Source organism: Oncorhynchus tshawytscha, linkage group LG08, assembly GCF_018296145.1.
Source record: "Oncorhynchus tshawytscha isolate Ot180627B linkage group LG08, Otsh_v2.0, whole genome shotgun sequence".
In the NCBI taxonomy this organism is placed as follows: Eukaryota; Metazoa; Chordata; class Actinopteri; order Salmoniformes; family Salmonidae; genus Oncorhynchus; species Oncorhynchus tshawytscha.
This window is the reverse complement of record NC_056436.1, coordinates 41116939-41137780: the sequence shown is the minus strand read 5'-3', so window position 1 is coordinate 41137780 and position 20842 is coordinate 41116939. Positions and strand designations below refer to the sequence as shown.

Genomic DNA, 20842 nt, shown 5'->3' with positions numbered 1-20842 from the left:
CTGCTGCCTGCATCAATCTGACCCAAGAATAATAACCAAATTCATGTAATATTCTTTCTGACATTTATGATGACAAAAATAGAAGGATGTCTGGGACTGCCTTACCAAACTACATTGACAAGAAAGACCCCATCCCTCCACATCCACCACGAGGCAAGCGCTCAAACAGAGAGTAAGCGAGAGGTTTTAGTTTAGCCAAAATCTGTCCAAAATAAGCCCAATGCGTTTCCATTTATTTTGCACCTTAACTTGTTGCCTGCCTTCCTGTCCTCGGGACAAGGACTCCCATTGTTAGGGCGGAGGCATTATCATCTCGTCATTATATACAGATCTCTAGCTCAGCTATCCACGGATGAACAAGACGACAGCAGAATCCAGCTGATCACTGACAGGACAGCAAGGGCAAGAACAGCTCGAGACCAGAGGCAGCGCGCATGGACACGGATGTGTTGTTGGCAACATTACGCAGCACAAGAGTGGTGGAAAGTACTCGATAGTCGATAGTGGGCGAATTATAACACATTTGGCTTACAAGTGTGTGTCCACATACCTAAATGTAATTTTAAACCCTTATTCTACACACCAAATTGTTTTATTTTCATCAGAGTCGATTATGTAGCCTACCTTTCCCTTTCGACGGAATTCCAGGCATCATCTACGGTAGTCCAGAACCGCCGGCATCAGAAAGACTTCTCTTCACAAACGACAGTTGAAGAAGTCACGACGAAGACAGGAAAACACTGAAATGTGTAGCCAACAGGGATATGTAAGAGTGTGAAAACTTCCTCAACGCAACACGAAGCTGCTCTTTCAGTTTTTTTGTTGTTCAAGAGGAGAGAAAATGATTCCACCGGCTAACATCATGCAGGACGAGAGTTTGGGCAAGAACGAGCGCGATCAGCACGAGACACCTCAGTCACCAGCGCCCAGTGCTAGTCAACAGGAGACAAAGGTAGTGTACCCAAGAAGGCCGTTTTTAGGTGATGCGACCTTTCCATTAATCAATAGATCGTGAAAGGGTATGAAATAGATAAAGAGGCTGCATGACTCCCTCTCAATCTAGAACAGCCAAAGCTTAGACATGTGTTTTACAAATTTAGCCTGTTCAATTAATTATATATTTTAAATATGCAGCCTCTCAGTCTGGAACAGCCAAAGCTTTGACATGTATTTGACATGTGTTGTATATTTTTGATGGCTCATATATTGGACAAGGTCATACTTCACTTATGCACTATGGTGGAAACAAAAAGATATTCACACTGTATATTCCATCCATTCATACATATTTAATGTATTCAAGTTATGTATTCCAAAAATGTTAATTAAAACGTATCTGTCCCATAATAGGCATTATTGAAGTAGAGTTATATGATTGAAAAATTAAGCCTGTACTCTGAAATGCTATTCTAGGCAACTATTTTGCGTTATAGCTTTTATCTTTTCATAACAACATTGTTTGTTCCTGAGTTCATTTAGTCTGAATTTAGTTTTTGCACTTATTGTTTTCAGCCAATAATATTAATTTATGACATTCAACCTTGCCAATGAAAGTACAGTATCATAAACAGCTTAATATGTATGAATAGGACAGACAGATGGACCCTAAAAGTTTTGGGGGTTGCAACATGTGGGAACTATAGGATTGTTCCAGCTCTGCTATTGGCATTTTGTCTACAGATGTAAACTCTTAATTTGAGCCAGTTTGCTACAGCAGAAAAATAATCATGAACAGAAGGGAAATAACCCTACAGCAACAGGAAATGAACCATAAAAGAATGCACAGCTCATCAATACCTTGATATGAAGGGGGTATGGCAGCCGACAACCATACAGAGTTCCACTTCTTTCAACAAAAACACGAAACTGCGGTTGCAGGAAATTTTTATAGGGGTTGATACATTTTTCATTAGGGCAAATCAAGTCTGAAATTTCAAAGTGGAATTTACAAACTTTAGAAGCCTTTTACACTATACTCATAACTATACGTTTGCATTTCCTGCTCCGCAGGAATATTCTCAGCAACAATAGAGTGATCAAATTAATATCCCATATCTGTAGTTTTGTAGTCCACACCCATTTATCTGGGTCACCTGTAACCCTGTGTAAGTACTTCAATTAGATGTAAAATACTGGACCAATCACTATCACTACAGTTGTAGATTTTAAACCAGTTACGCTCCCTTCCTGTCCCAAAGCTCTCGGGCTTAAGCAGGACACTTTAGACACGCTTCTGAGTTTCTTTCATCACTGACCTGTTTTCATTTCATTTTTTCCATTTCCTCTCCATGGCAGCCAGTTGCTCCGGCGATGGCAAAATGAGAACTCTTTCCCTTTCATTGTTACATTACTGTAGCACTCCCTATCCCTACACATCAGTAAATGTGGTCACTAGACTGTGCGATTAGAAGGGATTCGTGGCAGGTATCCTGGCATAGTTAGCAGCTGTGGGCAAGCAACAGTACTACTTGCTTCCAGGTGTCTCAGTTGGGATGCTATGGTTGGGTTCCTTGGAGAGAGGTGCATGACTTTGAGAATGTTGATTGCTTTCTAAATGGATAATGAGCTATTTAGCCAGGTGTCATTATACTCTTTCATAATCAGAAATAATATCTTAGAAAGGGAAAAGCATTTAACCCAAACCCTCTGAATCAGAGAGGGCTGCCTTAATCGACATTGGCGCCCGGTGAACAGTGGATTAACTGCCTTGCTCAGAACAACAGATTTTTACCTTGTCAGCTCAGAGATTCGATCCAGCAACCTTTCAGTTACTGGCCTGCTCCCAGAATTCCCTTGATACTCTAGGGCAGGGGTATTCAACTCTTATCCTACGAGGTCCGGAGCCTGCTGGTTTTCTTTTCTACCTGATAATTAATTGTACCCACCTGGTGTCCCAGGTCTAAATCAGTCCCTGATTAGAGGGGAACAATAAAATAAACACTGTGGAACTGGCTTTGACAGCCAGAGTTGAGTTTGAGGGTTCTAGGGCATTCTAGAAGGTCAGAGTAGTGCATGGAACCATACCCCACATGGGTGATTCAACAATGCACATGGCACAGACTGTTGATTTCACTCAAAATGCATAATAAACCATTTGTAATACATGTTCATGAAGTCGCAGAGAAAGAAGCTAGGCTACTTCTTTGAAGACACCATATAGGGACTCTTTCAATCATTTGAATGTGACTTTTATGGTTTTTCCTTTTAAGGAAAAGTTGGGTTTCATAAAGTAAGAAAAGTTAAGTGCCCTATCAAAACTTGCATCAGTATCTTTGCTAAAACTCAAATTTTGTATAGTCTTAATGACAAACACTATTTAAGCTTCCTTGGGAAAATCATAATTCATCATATTCCCTGAGGTGTTTTTGGTAAATTAGGTTTTTAGCTTGAAACCCCCCCCCCCTTTCTCATGGCTCCTTTTAAGCTTGTCCATGTGGCTATTGCTCTTGTGATAGATCCCGTATCAACAGCCAGCTATTTCCCAATGGTGCACCCACAGTCTGGTGTTGCTTGATGCATTTATTTTCTTATTATGCTGACAACCTTTATGTTAATTTCCAGTCTTGAGAAAGAGAACATTGCATCCTTGAGCCTTCATTGTTTAGAATTAAAAATAGCTGAAAGCTCTTCATCCAGAAAGTAGTTTGTTTTATTTTTCATCGTTGGAAAGCAATATATAGGTGCAAATGTTTTCTATACAATATAATGCATGTCAAATCATTTTAGAATTGAGGTACAGTAAATGTTCTGTTTAATTCCATAGTAGCTCTGTAACTTAAAGATAACACAGACAGATCATCCCCTTACTGAGGGAGGGAGAGAGTGGAAAATATATGTTTTATACACTACCGTTCAAAAGTTTGGGGTCACTTAGAAATGTCCTTGTTTTTGAAAGAAAAGCACAGTTTTGTCAATTAAAATAACATCAAATGGATCAGAAATACAGTGTAGACATTGTTAATGTTGTAAATGTGTCACGGCTGATTTCCTCCTCTTCGTCTGAAGAGGTGTAGCAGGGATCAAACCAAAATGCAGCGTGGTAAGTCTCCATAGTTGTTTTTAATGAATAAACCGAAACACTACAAAACAATAAACAAAACTTGAATAACCGAAACAGTACCGTGTGGTGAAACAAACACAGACACGGAAACAATCACCCACAAAGTACCCAAAGAATATGGCTGCCTAAATATGGTTCCCAATCAGAGACAACGATAGACAGCTGCCTCTAATTGAGAACCAATCTAGGCAACCATAGACATACAATATACCTAGAAAGGAAACAGCCCCATAAACATACAAAACCCCTAGACAAGACGAAAACACATACATCACCCATGTCACACCCTGACCTAACCAAAATAACAAGGAAAACAAAGAATACTAAGGTCCCGTCAACCTAGGATTGGCACCCTACTAAATGGCCCCAGGGGCAACTCCGGACTGAGTGGCAGCTCGGGACTGAGGGGCAGCTCGGGACTGGCTGACGACTCTGGCGGATCCTGGCAGACTGGCGGCTCTGGCGGCTCCTGGCTGACTGGCGGCTCTGGCGGCTCCTGGCTGACTGGCGGCTCTGGCGGCTCCTGGCTGACTGGCGGCTCTGGACAGGCGGGAGACTCTAGCAGCTCTGGACAGGCGGGAGACTCTAGCAGCACTGGACAGGCAGGAGACTCTAGCAGCTGGACAGGCAGGAGACTCTAGCACCTCTGGACAGGCTGGAGCACCTGTAGGGCTGAGAGGGAAAGACAGCAAGGTGTGGGGGGCTTCCACCAGAGGGCTGGTGCGTGGAGGTGGCACTGGATAGACCAGACCGTGCAGGCACACTGGAGCTCTTGAGCACCGAGCCTGCCCAACCTTACCTGGTGGAATGCTCCCGGTCGCACTGCCAGTGTGGCGAGATGGAATAGCCCGCACTGGGCTGTGCAGGTGAACCGGGGACACCATGTATAAAGCTGGTGCCATGTACGCCGGCCCAAGGAGACGCACTGGAGACCAGATGCGCAAAGCCGGCTTCATGGCACCTGGCTCGATGTCCACTCTAGCCCGGCCGATACGAGGAGCTGGTATGTAGCGCACCGGGCTATGCACTCGCACTGGGGTCACTGTGCGCTCCACAGCATAACACGGTGCCTGCCCGGTCTCTCTCACCCTCCGGTAAGCACAGGAAGTTGGCACAGGTCTCCTACCTGGCTTCGCCACACTCCCTGTGTGCCCCCCCAATAAATTTTTGGGTCTGACTCTCGGGCTTCCATCCGCGCCGCCGTGCCGCCTCCTCATACCAGCGCATCTCCGCCTTCGCTGCCTCCAGCTCTTCTTTGGGGCGTCGATATTCTCCTGGCTGTGCCCAGGGTCCTTTCCCGTCTAGGATCTCCTCCCAAGTCCATGTCTCTACATAGTGCTGCCTCTCCTGCTGCTGTTGCTGCTGCTGCTGCTGCCTCTCCTGCTGCTGCCTGTTACCACGCCGCTTGGTCCTTGGTTAGTGGGTGATTCTGTCACAAAATAACAAGGAAAACAAAGAATACTAAGGTCAGGGTGTGACAAAATGACTATTGTAGCTGGAAACGGGACATTTTTTATGGAATATCTACATAGGCGTACAGAGGCCCATTATCAGCAACCATCACTCCTGTGTTCCAATGGCATGTTGTGTTAACTAATCCAAGTTTATCATTTTTAAAGGCTAATTGATCATTAGAAAACCCTTTTGCAATTATGTTAGCACAACTGAAAACTGTTGATCTGATTAAAGAAGCAATAAAACTGGCCTTCTTTAGACTAGTTCAGTATCTGAAGCATCAGCATGTGTGGGTTCGATTACAGGCTCAAAATGGATCGAAACTTTCTTCTGAAACTCGTCAGTCTATTCTTGTTCTGAGAAATGAAGGCTATTCCGTGTGAGAAGAAACTGGATCTAACCAGAATAGAAAGAGGAGTGGGATGCCCCGGTGCACAACTGAGCAAGAGGACAAGTACATTAGAGTGTCTAGTTTGAGAAACGGACACCTCACAAGTTCTCCACCAGCAGCTTCATTAAATAGTACCCACAAAACACCAGTCTCAACGTCAACAGTGAAGAGGCGACTCCGGGATGCTGGTTTCTGATAATGGGCCTCTGTACGCCTATGTATATATTCCATGTAAAATCAGCCGTTTCCAACTACAGTAGTCATTTACAACATTAACAATGTCTCCACTGTATTTCTGATCAATTTGATGTTATTTTAATGGACAAAAAAATTTGCTTTTCTTGGGTAACACACATGCACTATATGCTCATAAAGTACTGATGTCTAGTGTATTATGTCGCTCTCTGGTCTTAGTAGAGAAAAAAGTGCAAAATTCAATGATAATGCTCCTGTAGCTAGACAATGTTAGACATTGCTTTTATAATTCTACTTCTCAGCCAGGCCCTATTGAAATGGAGAACAGGTATTCCTTAGATAAAGTTATCAGCTCATGTCTTACCCCACCTTACCTGTTTAATTCAATTAGACTTGAATCGAAATGGAAAGAGAGATAACGTTACAATTTGACTTTCAAGATGCCACAATGTATGCCAACATTTTTTATCTCGACCGTAGTTTCATTTCCATCTCATTACTAAGAAGGTAAACAAACAGAAAAGGTAGCGTTTCTCAGTGAGAACGCTGTGTGTTTCTGAACATTATTGATAGGTATTTTCCTTCCTAATCTCCTAGAGTGAAGGCTAGGCTACATCAAAGCTTCAGTGAATTCCCAGAGTACCGTGATGTGTAGGTGGTAGAGGGCTGGATTGATTGTTTCCAGATTGACCTGAGTAATCAATAGGTCCTGATCATACACTTGCTGCCACAACTCCACTCAGTTGATTTGAACTGTTATACAATCATTGATCACCCCAGGTGATTTCAACTTAACCAAACATTAATGATCCTCTGACTGTATAGGCTTATGTGTGTTAACCTCAACACTTTCCAGTCATGTAACCTAGAAATCATTGTTGAGGCCAATCTAATAAAACCAGATCAAATGTAATTTACGAAAGTTCAATCATGAAGGCTGGTCTGAAGCATAACATAATTCACTTTTGTTTCCTATTCCACGGGCATATTGGGAATGAATACAAATGTATCATCATCAAAAGAGCGTCTTCTTTCTTCTCCTCTTTCCTATTAGCCATGTGCGGAATGTCATTCACCTACTTACCTTATAGCCTATAACACAGCACAATAATGCACATTCCTCACACCTGCTGTTTAACCTTGCAATTATCACCTTCCTCTTTCTCAACCAATGGGTGTAATTATTGGCATGTATTTATACTGTATGTCAACTTACCCATGTTCTCTCACTTGCTGTTTTTTGGCAACAATTTTCAACAACCATCCACTTCCCCACCACCAGCAGCTATAATAATCTTAGGGCCCGTCACTGGAACTCCTTTACCCCAGCGGGCGGGGGGCTGCGATGCCAGCAGCCCTGCATAGGGCTACCTGCCATCACATCATCGGAAACGAGGTCATTCCCCAAACTATTTAATAAAATGTCATATTGCATTCCGTCTTTGTTGTTCGTTCAGTTAAGCCTGTACTCGATTGAACAGCAGGGACAAATGCCCCTAAATAGCAAGCAGAAAATAGGCACTCAATTCAGCCTGGTGATGTTGGGTCCCCATTACAGAGCCAGCCCTGTCCTGTGTAATTGAACATCATGTTTTTATGAGACCATTCTATGACCGTCATTCACCATCATTTATAAAGAAGTGTTCTTCAATGTTTATTTTTTACATTTGATTTAACCTTTATTGAAATAGGCAAGTCAGTTAAGAACTAATTATTATTTACAATGTGACGCTGCAGGCACTGACTGGACAGATATGGAAGCAATGAAATGATCGTTTGTTGGAGAATCATTTGGTTGAGACTTTGTCACGACCCAAGTGGGAGCGTAGTAAACGATAAGTCCTTCAAGATGAGGAAATACATTTTCTAGAGGTTGTAGAGGAGCTGTTTCCTGTCTCCAGGGTTGCTCTATAAATTATAGTTTAAAAAAGAGAAGCAGTAATGAAATTTATTCAGGTTGTGGCACGGAATTGCCGCCCAGCATGGTAGAAATGATAAGCTACCTCCATGATGCATAGCCTAACCCAGGAAATTGCATTTCCTTTCGAGATGGGGGACAGGACCTACTGTATACAGAGTTTTCACAACAACAACAAAATCAGGTTGCCCTGGCAATGTAAGTGGGCAATATTGAGCATCAGAAAGCTACAAATGAATGAAAATGTATGAATGGTTGTCTCTTTCAGTTGAGGCAACACTAAATGTGAGTTTTCTTGGAACAGCCCAATGAGAAGTCATATGGAGTAATAGTGCAGAACAGGACTTTACGGAACCTTGTACAGATGTAATGCGTATAGTAATGGAAATTTCAGGAGCAAAGATACCCATACATGCCCATACATACTACAGTCATGAGCAAGATTGACTGAATTTGATACATACTGTACAGTATGTAATAAACATGCTTTAATATATTATGATGGGACTATAGTCAATTTCTTCTCAAGCTTCTCTCTTTCTCTCTCTCTCTCTCTCTCTCCAGATGCAGAAGCTGAAGCGCTCCTTTTCCTTCAAAACCAAGAGAATGCGCAGCAAGAGCGCAGACAATTTCTTCCAGCGCAACAACAGTGACGCCAAGCTGTCGACAGAGCTGCTCTCGGACAACAGCAGCATCACAGGCCAAATGAGCATCATCGGGGTTACGGTGGCCAATCCCGTCCACCCTGTCCACCATGCCCCCCCTCGCTCAACCTCCAACCTGGTGATCTCTAATGCGCCCCCGGCCATCCCATGTGCCCCCCCTTCCTTGGTCTACTCCCCGGGGCGCCACCCCCTCGCCATCGACCCCACCGGACACGGCTTCATGGAGCACATCTTTAAGAAGCCCACCTTCTGCGACGTCTGCAACCACATGATCGTAGGTAATGGTCACCCTTCCAACCCAAATAAACATTTGCACCGCATTGTATTGCAGAAAAAAACTCAATGCAGATGATCTGAAAGGTGTCACTTATCCAGTGACTCTCGTTGATGTTTTGAAATGTTCCTCTGTAATTACCGCATATGGTATTTCAATGATTAAGAGAAAGCATTGTTATGAAACCACCCCTTTCTCGGTGAGATGTAGTTCTATCCATCAAAATGTGTCAGGCGGTCACAAGTGTCATAGAGTCATACTTAACCACTAGCTTCATTCCCGTAGGAATAGCCCGACAGCGGAAATGTGTCAGAGCTGTCCAGGAGCTGCAGTATGAACTGGGTGCTTAGTGAAAGAGGTCAGTCGGTCTCTCTCAGTATCTGACAGGCAGCACAGTTCCATATGGCAGTCCCCAAACAGATGCTCCACCTTCCTTGCCCCCTTGTTAGGCACCATGCAGGCAGGGACCACCGGGAGCTTATGTAACAAGGTAGTAATGAGGGTCGCTTCAGACCATCTGCTAAGCCAGTGTTTGACAGCCAATAAAACAAAACAGACGGTAGGTAGGCACCACGTGCTTTTGGTGTTGTTTGATGTGTTGGGGAGATGGGAGTACCAGGAGAATGGATCATTTGTTTCCTCTCTGAGTTTGAGTAACAATAGTGCTTTATTATTATGTAAAAAGTGCTTTGTTATTACGTACACTGCCGTTCAACATTTTTGGGTCATTTATAAATGTCCTTGTTTTTGAAAGAAAAGCACATTTTTTGTCCATTTAAAATAACATAAAATTGATCAGAAATACAGTGTAGACATTGTTAATGTTGTGAATGACTATTGTAGCTGGAAACGGAAGATTGTAATAGAATATCTACATAGGCGTACAGAGGCCCATTATCAGCAACCATCACTCCTGTGTTCCAATGGCATGTAGTGTTAACTAATCCAAGTTTATCATTTTTAAAGGCTTATTGATCATTAGAAAACCCTTTTGCAATTATGTTAGCATAGCTGAAACTGTTGTACTGATTAAAACAGCACTAAAACTGGCCTTCTTTAGACTAGTTGATTATCTGGAGCATCAGCATTTGTGGGTTCGATTACAGGCTCAAAATGGCCAGAAACAAAGACTTTCTTCTGAAACTCGTCAGTCTATTCTTGTTCTGAGAAATGAAGGCTATTCCATGCGATAAATTGCCATGAAACTGAAGATCTCGTACAACACTGTGTACTACTCCCTTCACAGAACAGAGCAAACTGGCACTAACCAGAATAGAAAGAAGAGTGGGAGGCCCTGGTGCACAACTGAGCAAGAGGACAAGTACATTAGAGTTTCTAGTTTGAGAACGTCTCACAAGTCCTCAACTGGAAGCTTCATTAAATAGTACCCGCAAAATACAGGTCTCAACATCAACAGTGAAGGGGCGACTCCGGGATGCTGGCCTTCTAGGCAGAGTTGCAAAGAAAAAGCCATCTCTCAGACTGGCCAATAAAAAGAAAAGATTAAGATGGGCAAAAGAACACAGACACTGGACAGAGGAACTCTGCCTAGAAGGCCAGCATCCTGGAGTCACCTCTTCACTGTTGATGCTATGCATCAATTAAGGGGCCTGATGAACATTCCTCAGCGATCAATGCATCTCTAAATCCTATCTAGACTGTAGATAGTTGGAAGTAAGCCGTATTAGAAAACCTGTTGAGAATTCTCTGCCAGGAGTCAACAACACCCTGTTTGCACTTTTTGCTTTTGTCGCATAAAATATTTCAGAAAGTCCATGCTATACTATCTAGCCCTCTTACTCCACCTCTCTCTCTCTCTAAAGGTGATATTATTTTTCTGACTGGCCCCAAGTACTTGAAAGATGTCTTGTGCGTTGCTCCCTCATATTTTGGTGGAAATAAGCTTCAGTCGGCTTTTCAAAAAGCCATTTAATTGACTAGAAGGCTCCTTGCGTTCCGCGGATGTAGGCCTTGGCCATAAAAGTCTCTCTTATTGAACGTGATGGGAACTCCACAGCAGATTAGTTGCCTCTGATTGAGCACCGCACATTACTCGGTTATTGAGTAAAGGGCCTTGCTGCAAATTACCTATTAAATAAACGTCTACCTTGTTACTGGGGAGTGAATAGGAGAGTTATAGGGGGGTGACAAAGGGTGGAAAGTAATTTACAGTTGAAAAGAGGTGATAAATAATCGTCCAGCTTTTACTGAATGCCTCGATATGAATAATTTTCTAGCTGTAAGCTATGTGTGTATGCGTGTGTTTATGAGTATTGAACAAATAGACTTTATACAGCTTATAAGGCATGTATGGAGGCCAATTATGCGTGGGTTGCCTCATAACCTGCAGTCGCTGGGCAGACGGGTTTAGGGTCAATAAATATTGTGGGGCTAAAGGGCGGATGGGTGGCAGACGGGTTGAATAAAGAGAAACAATACCTTAAAACCATGTTTTTTAAAAGTATAATTATTGTGCAATTTACATAGCCTAAAGTAATGAAAGAAAAACCTCAATGTAGCCTATCTGGTATTACTGCATAAGCAGAAAAAGTTAACATCAATCCACGGATGCAAAAAGGACATTATCGAAGTTTAATAATTCAATAAAACAAAAGCTGCAAAAGCTGCAGGAGAGTTGAAAATAAAGAGAAAGGAGAGCTATAAAAGTAATATTTGGAAAAGATTTGGTGAAGTGGTAAAAGAGGATGATAGCAGTGTTATGTCGTGTGTGCTGATTGTGAGGCTCTATACAACTTCGACAGTCACAAGTCTTGTTTTATAGAATTCAATACATTTAATGTGCTGCGCATATGAAGGGCCTACATGTATCAACTTTCACAGTGAATGCTTTTGTTTATATGTTTTGTGCGAATTAATTGATCATCACCAAATGCATCATGAAAAAAATATTGAGCTTCTGGAATAACAGCCATTCTGGGGTGATAAATACAGTACCAGTCAAAACTTTGGACACACCTACTCATTCAAAGGTTTTTCTTTATTTTTACTATTTTCTACATTATAGAATAATAGTGAAGACATCAAAACTATGAAATAACACAAAAAAAGTGTTCAACAAATCTAAATATATTTTATATTTGATATGCTTCAAAATAGCCACCCTTTGCCTTGATGACAGCTTTGCACACTCTTGGCATTCTCTCAACCAGCTAAATGAGGTAGTCACCTGGAATGCATTTCAATTAACAGGTGTGCCTTGTTAAAAGTTCATTTGTGGAATTTCTTTCCTTCTTAATGCGTTTGAGCCAATCAGTTCAGGTAGGGGTGGTATACAGAAGATAGCCCTATTTGGTAAAAACCAAGTCCATATTATGGCAAGAACAGCTCAAATAAGAAAAGAGAAACAACAGTCCATCATTACTTTTAAAAAATTATGTCAGTCAATCTGGAAAATTTCAAGAACTTTGAAAGTTTCTTCAAGTGCAGTCGCAAAAACCATCAAGCGCTATGATCAAACTGGCTGTAATGAGGACCGCTACAGGAAATGAAGACTTAGAGTTACCTCTGTTGCAGAGGATAAGTTCATTAGAGTTACCAGCCTCAGAAATTGCTGCCCAAATAAATGCTTCACAGAGTTCAAGTAACACACATCTCAACATCAACTGTTCAGAGGAGACTGCGTGAATCAGACCTCCATGGTCTAATTTCTACAAAGAAACCACTACTAAAGGACACCAATAATAAGAAGAGACTTGCTTGGGCCCAGAAACACGAGCAATGGACATTAGACCAGTGGAAATCTGTCCTTTGGCCTGGAGTCCAAATTTGAGATTTTTGGTTCCAACCGTCTTGTCTTTGTGAGACAGAGTATATGAACGGATGATCTCCCCATGTGTAGTTCCCACTGTGAAGCATGGAGGAGGTGGTGTGATGGTACTTTGCTGGTGGGACTATAATTTGTTTTTCAACAGGACAATGATCCAACACACCTTCAGGCTGTGTAAGGGTTATTTTACCAAGAAGGAGAGTGATGGATTGCTCCATCAGATGACCTGGCCTCCACAATCACCTGACCTCAACCCAGTTGAGATGGTTTAGGATGAGTTGGACTGCAGAGTGAAGGAAAAACAGCCAACAAGTGCTCAGCATATGTGGGAACTCCTTCAAGACTGTTGGAAAAGCATTCCAGGTGAAGGTTGAGAGAATGCCAAACATGTGCAAAGCTGTCATCAAGGCAAAGGGTGGCTACTTTGAAGAATCTAAAATATAAAATATATTTGGATTTGTTGAACACTTTTGTGACCCATTTCAGGAAACTAGGCGTATGTCGCAAGTCACAACTTCACAGGAGAGCCATTTAAAAATAAAAATGTGGGGTTTTTTTGTATCAAAATGTGTTTTTTGGCAAAATTGCCTTCTGGAACATGTGAACTTTCATGTGCCTTAATAACAAACTTGTATGCCATCTGTAAACACTTCTGTCTATTTGAGCTGGTCTGTCTGTGCTGGTAATCCTTTCGAATGATGCTTTAAAAAAAATGTATTGTGTAGTGGAGCTGCCTAAGTGTTGCTCTCCACTTTCTGGAGGATCGAGTTTCAAAATCAGTGGAATTAGAGTTTGATAGCTAAAGAGATGGAGTAAACACCTGTCTCCAGATTACATCTTCAAACTAAGGGCAACCATGGCATGGCATCCGTGACAGGGGGACGCGTCCATTATGCATGATGATGTATAGGGACAGATAAGATAGTCTAGCTAGCTATATTTTCAGATATTGCACTTTACTAATTTTGACAGTAAGTGGTTTCATTTCACGCTAAAATGTACTGTTAGCTAGCTAGCTAACGTTAGCTGGCTGGCTGCCTAGCTAATGTTACGTGTATGATGTTATTATTCGTATCCCAGAACCATTTGCTTTGCTAGATAGAGCCTAATGTTAGCTAGCTAACATTGAACCTGGTTGGTTAGGGCCCGCAGATTCATGCAGGGTAGTAACGACGTGATTTGGCACTATGTTCATTGTTGTTTAACAAGCTAATGTTAGCTGGCTGGCTCGTTAGCTAACGTTACGTGACGTGTGTGATCTTACACGTTGTTTACCTAGCTAGGTTCATTGTTAACCTAGCTAGATAGCTACATATTTTAAGCTAAAGTGTACTGTTAGCTAGCTAACATTAGCTGGCTGGCTCCCTAGCTAACGTTACGTGTATGACGTTATTATTTGTATCCCAGAGCCGTTTTCTTTGCAAGTTTGAGCCTACAGTTAGCTAGCTAACATTGAACCTGGTTGGTTAGCCTCCAGCACAGTCATGCAGGGTAGTAACAACATGATTGGCACTATGTTCATTGTTGTTTAACTAGCTAAATGTTAAATGGCTGGCTCGTTAGCTAACGTCGACGTTATGTGACGTGTGTGATCTTACACGTTGTTTACCTAGCTAGGTTCATTGTTTACCTCGCTGGCTAGCTACACGTCTTAAGCTAAAGTGTACAACAACCGTTGAATATGGTTAGTGTCAGTAAACATCTGTAAAAAAGCGTAATGAAATTGTTGACAGCAGAGCTGGTTAGGCTGTTTTCATGTTATCCAGAGGTAAACAAATCATCGGCCAGAGCGTCAAGTGTGCACTCTAAACGTTGCCAGAGCGAAACGAGTCGGGTGGGGCTAAAGCTTAAGAGGGGGTGAATGATGCTGAATGGGTGGTGGCAAATTAGAGCTCTTCACTAGATAACAAAACATTCAAAGGCCATTTTCTCAAAAGTGAGTTTGCAAATGTATCAATTTTCAAAGCAGAATTAGCTTCCCATTGTTCCTCAAATGCAGTGTATGATATACCATTTTGTAGCACTGAGTCTAATTTTATCCAATGTAAGAAACAATTTCAAATTTTGCTTCATAAAACCAAATCCAGGTGGTGAGTCACATTTTGTTGTGTTACAGCCTGATTTCAAAATGGATTAAACACAAGTCTACACACAATTCCCATAATGACAAAATTAAAAAATGTTTTTAGATATTTTAGCAAATGTATTGAAAATGAAATACAGAATTTACATAAGTTTCACACCCCTGAGTCAATACTTTCTAGAAGCACCTTTGGCAGCAATTACAGCTTAGAGTCGTCTTGGGTAGGCTGTTGTGCACATATGGATTTGCACATATGGATTTGGGGATTTTCTACCATTCGTCCTTGGGGTCTTTCTCAAGCTCTGTTAAGTTAGATGGGCAGTGGCGGTGAACAGCAATCTTCAAATCTTTCCACAGATTTTCAAGTCTGGGCTTTGGCTGGTTCATTCAAGGACTTTTACATTCTTGTTCTGAAGCTATTCCAGCATTGCTTTGGCTGTATGCTTGGGGTCATTGTCCCGTTGGAACATAAATCTTCGCTCCAGTCTCGGATCTCATCAAGGATTTGCCTGTATTTGGCTCCATTCATTGTTCCCTCTATCCTTACCAGTCTGCCGGTCCCTGCCGCTGAAAAGCATCCCCATAGCATGATGCTTCCACCACCATGCTTCACGATAGAGATAGTGTCAGACAAGTGATGAGTCTTACCTTTTTTTTCCCCAGACATAGCGCTTTGAATTCAGGCCAAAGAGTAAAAATGTTTGTCTCAACAGAACACAGCATCTTTTGCCTTTGGCGCTCAGTCCTTCTCATGCCTTTTTGCAATCTCCAGGCCTGCTGTCATGTGCTTTTTTCTCAAGAGTGGCTTCCGTCTGGACTCTCTGGCAGGTTCTCCCATCTCTGCCAAGGAACACTGTAGTTCTGTCAGAGTGGTCATTGAGTTATTGGCCACCTACTGTAAGTCTACACCCTCCTTGGATTTCTTCATATTTTATTGTGTTACAAAGTGTGATTAAAATGGATTGAATTGTCATTTTTTCGTCAACGATCTACATAAAATACTCTGTAATATCAAATTGGAAGAAAAATGTTTTTAAAGGTTAATGAAAAATAAAACACTAATATACCTTGATTAGATAAGTATTCACCCCCTGATTCAATACATGGTAGAAACACCTTTGGCAGCGATTACAGGTGTGAGTTTTCTTGGGTATGTCTCATAAGGGACACACCTGTATTGTGCAATATTTGCCTATTATTCTTTTCAAAATTCTTCAAGCTCTGTCATGGTGTTGAGGATCATGGCTAGAAGGTCATTTTCAAATCTTGCCATAGATTTTCAAGCAGATTTATGACAAAACTTAGCCACTCAGAAACATTCACTTCTTGGTTCCACTTCCAGTGTCTTGTGTAAAGCAGACTGAAGCAGGTTTTCATATAGGATTTTGCCTGTGCTTAGCTCCGTCCCATTTATTTTTATCCTGAAAACCACCCCAGTGCGCAGCTGAACACTATGCTGGAAAAACTTGGTTTGTTGTTTTTGACTAAAGGTAACCAATCTTCGTTAGATATAAATGCGGAACATGTTTTTGCATAGATTCTGCGATGCGGTTAGCTTTTAACAGTTAGAAACGCTATTTTTTTGTCCCGGAATCCCACTTAACAGGCAGGTTGAAGCCTGCCGCTAACCTTAGCTAGCCATCAAGCTAAAGAAGTTCGTCCCAGATGTGTTGTGCAATGGAGCCCTCTTTGTCTGGAGGAGTAAATGAACGGTTCCAGTGCTGTAGGAGCTGTATCTACTACGCTTTATTTTGGGACAAGCTGGATCACTCGAAGTTCCCATGCAGCAATTGTCTGCTTGCCGACGATTGAAGTGGCTTCCTTGATCAAGCAGGCCGCCAGTCTACGTAAGAAACTGGGGAAAACGCAGAGTGGAATGTTTACCTTTTTTAGCTACACCGGTAGCTGGACAGAGTTCAAGCTTGTTGGCTGTATCTCTGCCTTGCCATTTGTCATTGTCCAACAGGCCGGTGTTGCCCGGCGTTCAATGCCAGGGGAGCCATCTCCTGCCTCTCCTACCCCATGTGATAGTGGAGTCGAAGGAGCACAGCAAGAGGAGCATGCCAATTAACTATGGTTGCATGTCACGAGCTGTGGAATCCGAAGACAGCGTCCTCACGCAAAGTAGTCTACACTCCCAACGAGAGGCCCGGAGCGGATACAAACAACAAACAATGAATAGTTTTGCCGCCCTGGAGCCTGATCTTCTTACTCCTTCGTCGCTAGGGGTACCTGTGTCTGCGAACGCTGTGCCTACTCCTTCCCCTACAATATTCAAGTTGACGTAGGCCACCTTCCATCCTTGCTCTGGATCGAGCGGAGCTTCTCCATCTGTCAGAGGCCTGCACCAGGCGTTGGGAGCTATGGGCTCAAGTTATCCTGCCTTTCACCCGTCCTTGAAGGGTTCTCCGAAACCTGTGAAGCATAGAAGTGGGCAGATTTCCTCGTCCTTCTCGCCAGGCGTGATTTTGGGCAGCTCCATGGTAAGAAATGGCACGGTTCCTGGTGCAAAAACACTGTCCTAACCCGGAGCTCGAGTAAATGACATTACTAAGCTTCTCCCGAATGTTCCAGGCCAGGTGTGTGCAAAGCTGTCATCAAGGCAAAGGGTGGCTACTTTGAAGAATATCAAATATCAAATATATTTAGCTTTGGTTACTACATGATTCCATTTGTGTTATTTCATAGTTTTGATGTCTTCACTATTATTCTACAATGTAGAAAATAGTAAATTAAGTAAATAGTAAAGTAAGAAAACCCATTGAATGAGTAGGTGTGTCCAAACTTTTGACTGGTACTGTAAAATAATATATAATGTCAAAGTGAAAAGATCATTCTATTAAAATATATATATATATATATATATATATATATATATATATATATATATATATATATATTATTATATTTTTTAAAATAGAATGTTCTTTTCACTTTGACATTCTATATTGTTTTGTTATATTATATTATTATATATTATTATATATTATTTTATATAATGTTATATAATGTCAAAGTGAAAAGAACATTCTATTTAAAAAAATATATATATATTATTATTTTTAATAGAATGTTCTTTTCACTTTGACATGATATATTATTTGTATGTAGATCAATGACAAGAAAGTACAATTAAATCAAATCAAATGTATTTATATAGCCCTTCTTACATCAGCTGATATCTCAAAGTGCTGTACAGAAACCCAGCCTAAAACCACAAACAGCAAGCAATGCAGGTGTAGATGCATAGTGGCTAGGAAAAACTCACTAGAAAGGCCAAAATCTAGGAAGAGACCTAGAGAGGAACCAGGCTATGAGGGGTGGGCAGTCCTCTTCTTGTTGTGCCGGGTGGAGATTATAACAGAACATGGCTAAGATGTTCAAATGTTCATAAATGACCAGCATGGTCAACTAATAATAATCACAGTAGTTGTCGAGGGTGCAACAGGTCAGCACCTCAGGAGTAAATGTCAGTTTGCTTTTCATAGCCAATCATTAAGAGTATCTCTATCGCTCCTGCTGCCTCTAGAGAGTTGAAAACAGCGTGTCTGGGACAGGTAGCACGTCCGGTGAACAGGTCAGTGTTCCGTAGCCGCAGGCAAAAGAGTTGAAACTGGAGCAGCAGCACGGCCAGGTGGACTGGGGACAGCAAGGAGTCCACATGCCAGGAGGTCCTGAGGCATGGTCCTAGGGCTCAAATCTATTTCAATTCCACTTTGTAACTCAACAAAATGCGAAAAAAGTTCAGAAAGTGACAATAAAGGGTTCAGGTCTGTCACATGTCCAAACTATTACTGCGGTTGCCATGGTGCCATCACTTCTCCTGTTATAATCTGAAGCTTCTTGCCAACTCACCCCACCAGCCACCATTCACCACCGTATGTCATTACCTAGCTGAAAGGGCAGTGGGGATGGCTTTTGTCAGATGGAAGTGTCTAGGCACTTGGGCACCATGGCTCATTCTATAGCTGCACTCATCTCATTCAGCGTGAGGGGTATTTCATCATTCTTCCATGTTATCACAATGAGTCAGTGAAAGCACCCCCATTCAACAACTGTGTGACAAGGGTTTAATTTGACCTTTGGTATTATTTGGTATTTTTTAAGGATCCCCATTAGCTGTTGCAAAAGCAGCAGCTACTCTTGCTGGGGTCCACATGAAACATTACATAATACAGAACATTAATAGACAAAAACAGCTCAAGGAAAGAACTACATCAATTTAAAAAAGACGCACGTAGACAACATATCAATACATACACATAAAATATCTAGGTTAAATAGGGGATAGGCGTTGTGCCGTGAGGTGTCGCTTTATCTGTCTTTTGAAACCAGGTTTGCTGTTCATTTGTGCAATATGAGATGGAACAGAGTTCCGTGCAATAATGGCTCTATAAAATAAAAATACTGTACGCTTTCTTCCAATTTCTCAGGATTTGGGGACTGTGAAAAGACCCCATGGTGTCATGTCTGATGGGATAAGTGTATTTTCAACACATGAATGTTTCTCATAAAAAGAAGAAATGATGCGGTCAGTCTCTCCTCAACTCTTAGCCAAGAGAGACTGGCATGCATAGTATTTATATTATCCCTCTGATTTCAATGAAGAGCAAGACATGCTTCTTTGTTCTGGGCCAGCTGCAACTTAACTAGGTCTTTCCTTGCAGCACTCGACCACACGACTGGACAATAATCAAGATAATCAACTTGTTCAATAGCGACACCATTCATTACCTGATTGAGCTGAGGTCTAATTTAGGGAATGATTTGTTCCAAATACAATGCTCTTAACTTTACAGATGTTCAGGACCATTTTTTTTACTGGCCACCCATTCCAAAACAGACTGCAGCTCTTTGTTAAGGGTTTCAGTGGCTTCATTAGCTGTCTTTCTGCCCATAATTTCATTTAAACTACTCCAACTTTTTTTTCCATCATTCTTTATATCATTGATCTTGGCTTCATAATACAGTTTCCTCTTCTTTTTGTTGAGTTTACTCATCATTTTTCAATTTGCAGTAAATCAGCCAGTTATTTGTACAGCTAGACCTATTAGCCACTCCTTTTGCCCCATCTCTTTCAACCGTACAGTTGTTCAACTCCTCATCAATCCATGGCGCCTGAACAGTTCTAACAGTCAGTTTCTTAACAGGTGCATGTTTATCAATAATTGGAAGAGGAAATTTCATAAATTCATCAAGTGCAGCACCTGGATGCTCCTTATTAATCACATCAGACCAACAAATATCTTTAACATCATCCACATAAGAGTCACAGCACTATTTTAGGCCCAGCTATTGGAACTTTGGCTTTCCTGGATATAGCCACTGCATCCAATGAGTATGGATACAGCTTTAGAACAAAGTTCTACAGTATTAGTAAAACTGCGATTGATACATGTGAATGATCTTGTTCCTGTAGTGTTTGTAAACACCTTGGTAGTTGATTAACCAGATTATAGACACTGGTTACATTGAGAAGCTTCCTCTTGAGCAGACAGCTTGATGAAAACCAGTCAATATTCAGTTCCCCAAGAAAGTAGACCTCTCTGTTTACATCACATACACACTATCAAGCATTTCACACACATTATTTAGATACTGACTGTAAGCACTTGGTGGCCTAAAGCAATATCCCAAAAGAAAAGGCTTTAGATGTGCAAAGTGAACCTGTAACCACAACACCCTTGACTAAGATATTCTCTAAGCATTGCAGGGATATGGCTGTGAATATATACAGCAACACCTCCCCCATAAGCATGTCTGTCTCTTCTATAGATGTTATATTCTTATATTGCTACTGCTGTATCATCAAATTAATTATCTAAGTGAGTCTCAGCAATGGCTATTATATGAATGCTATACATGTAGCCTTATTTCTAAGGCTACATACAGTGCCTTGCGAAAGTATTCGGCCCCCTTGAACTTTGCGACCTTTTGCCACATTTCAGGCTTCAAACATAAAGATATAAAACTGTATTTTTTTGTGAAGAATCAACAACAAGTGGGACACAATC

General features: G+C 41.6%; 1 protein-coding gene across 1 annotated transcript in view; it reads left to right on the top strand.

The window, feature by feature from the left end:
- Positions 1-224: 224 nt before the first annotated feature.
- Positions 225-20842, top strand: part of LOC112256477 (SH3 and cysteine rich domain) — a 92471-nt gene continuing 71853 nt past the window's right edge. The window contains exons 1-2 of the mRNA XM_024429766.2: positions 225-952; positions 8584-8962. Of these exons, the coding sequence (XP_024285534.1) occupies positions 842-952; positions 8584-8962 (490 nt within the window). The 5' untranslated portion in view covers positions 225-841. The remainder of the gene's footprint in view (positions 953-8583; positions 8963-20842) is intronic.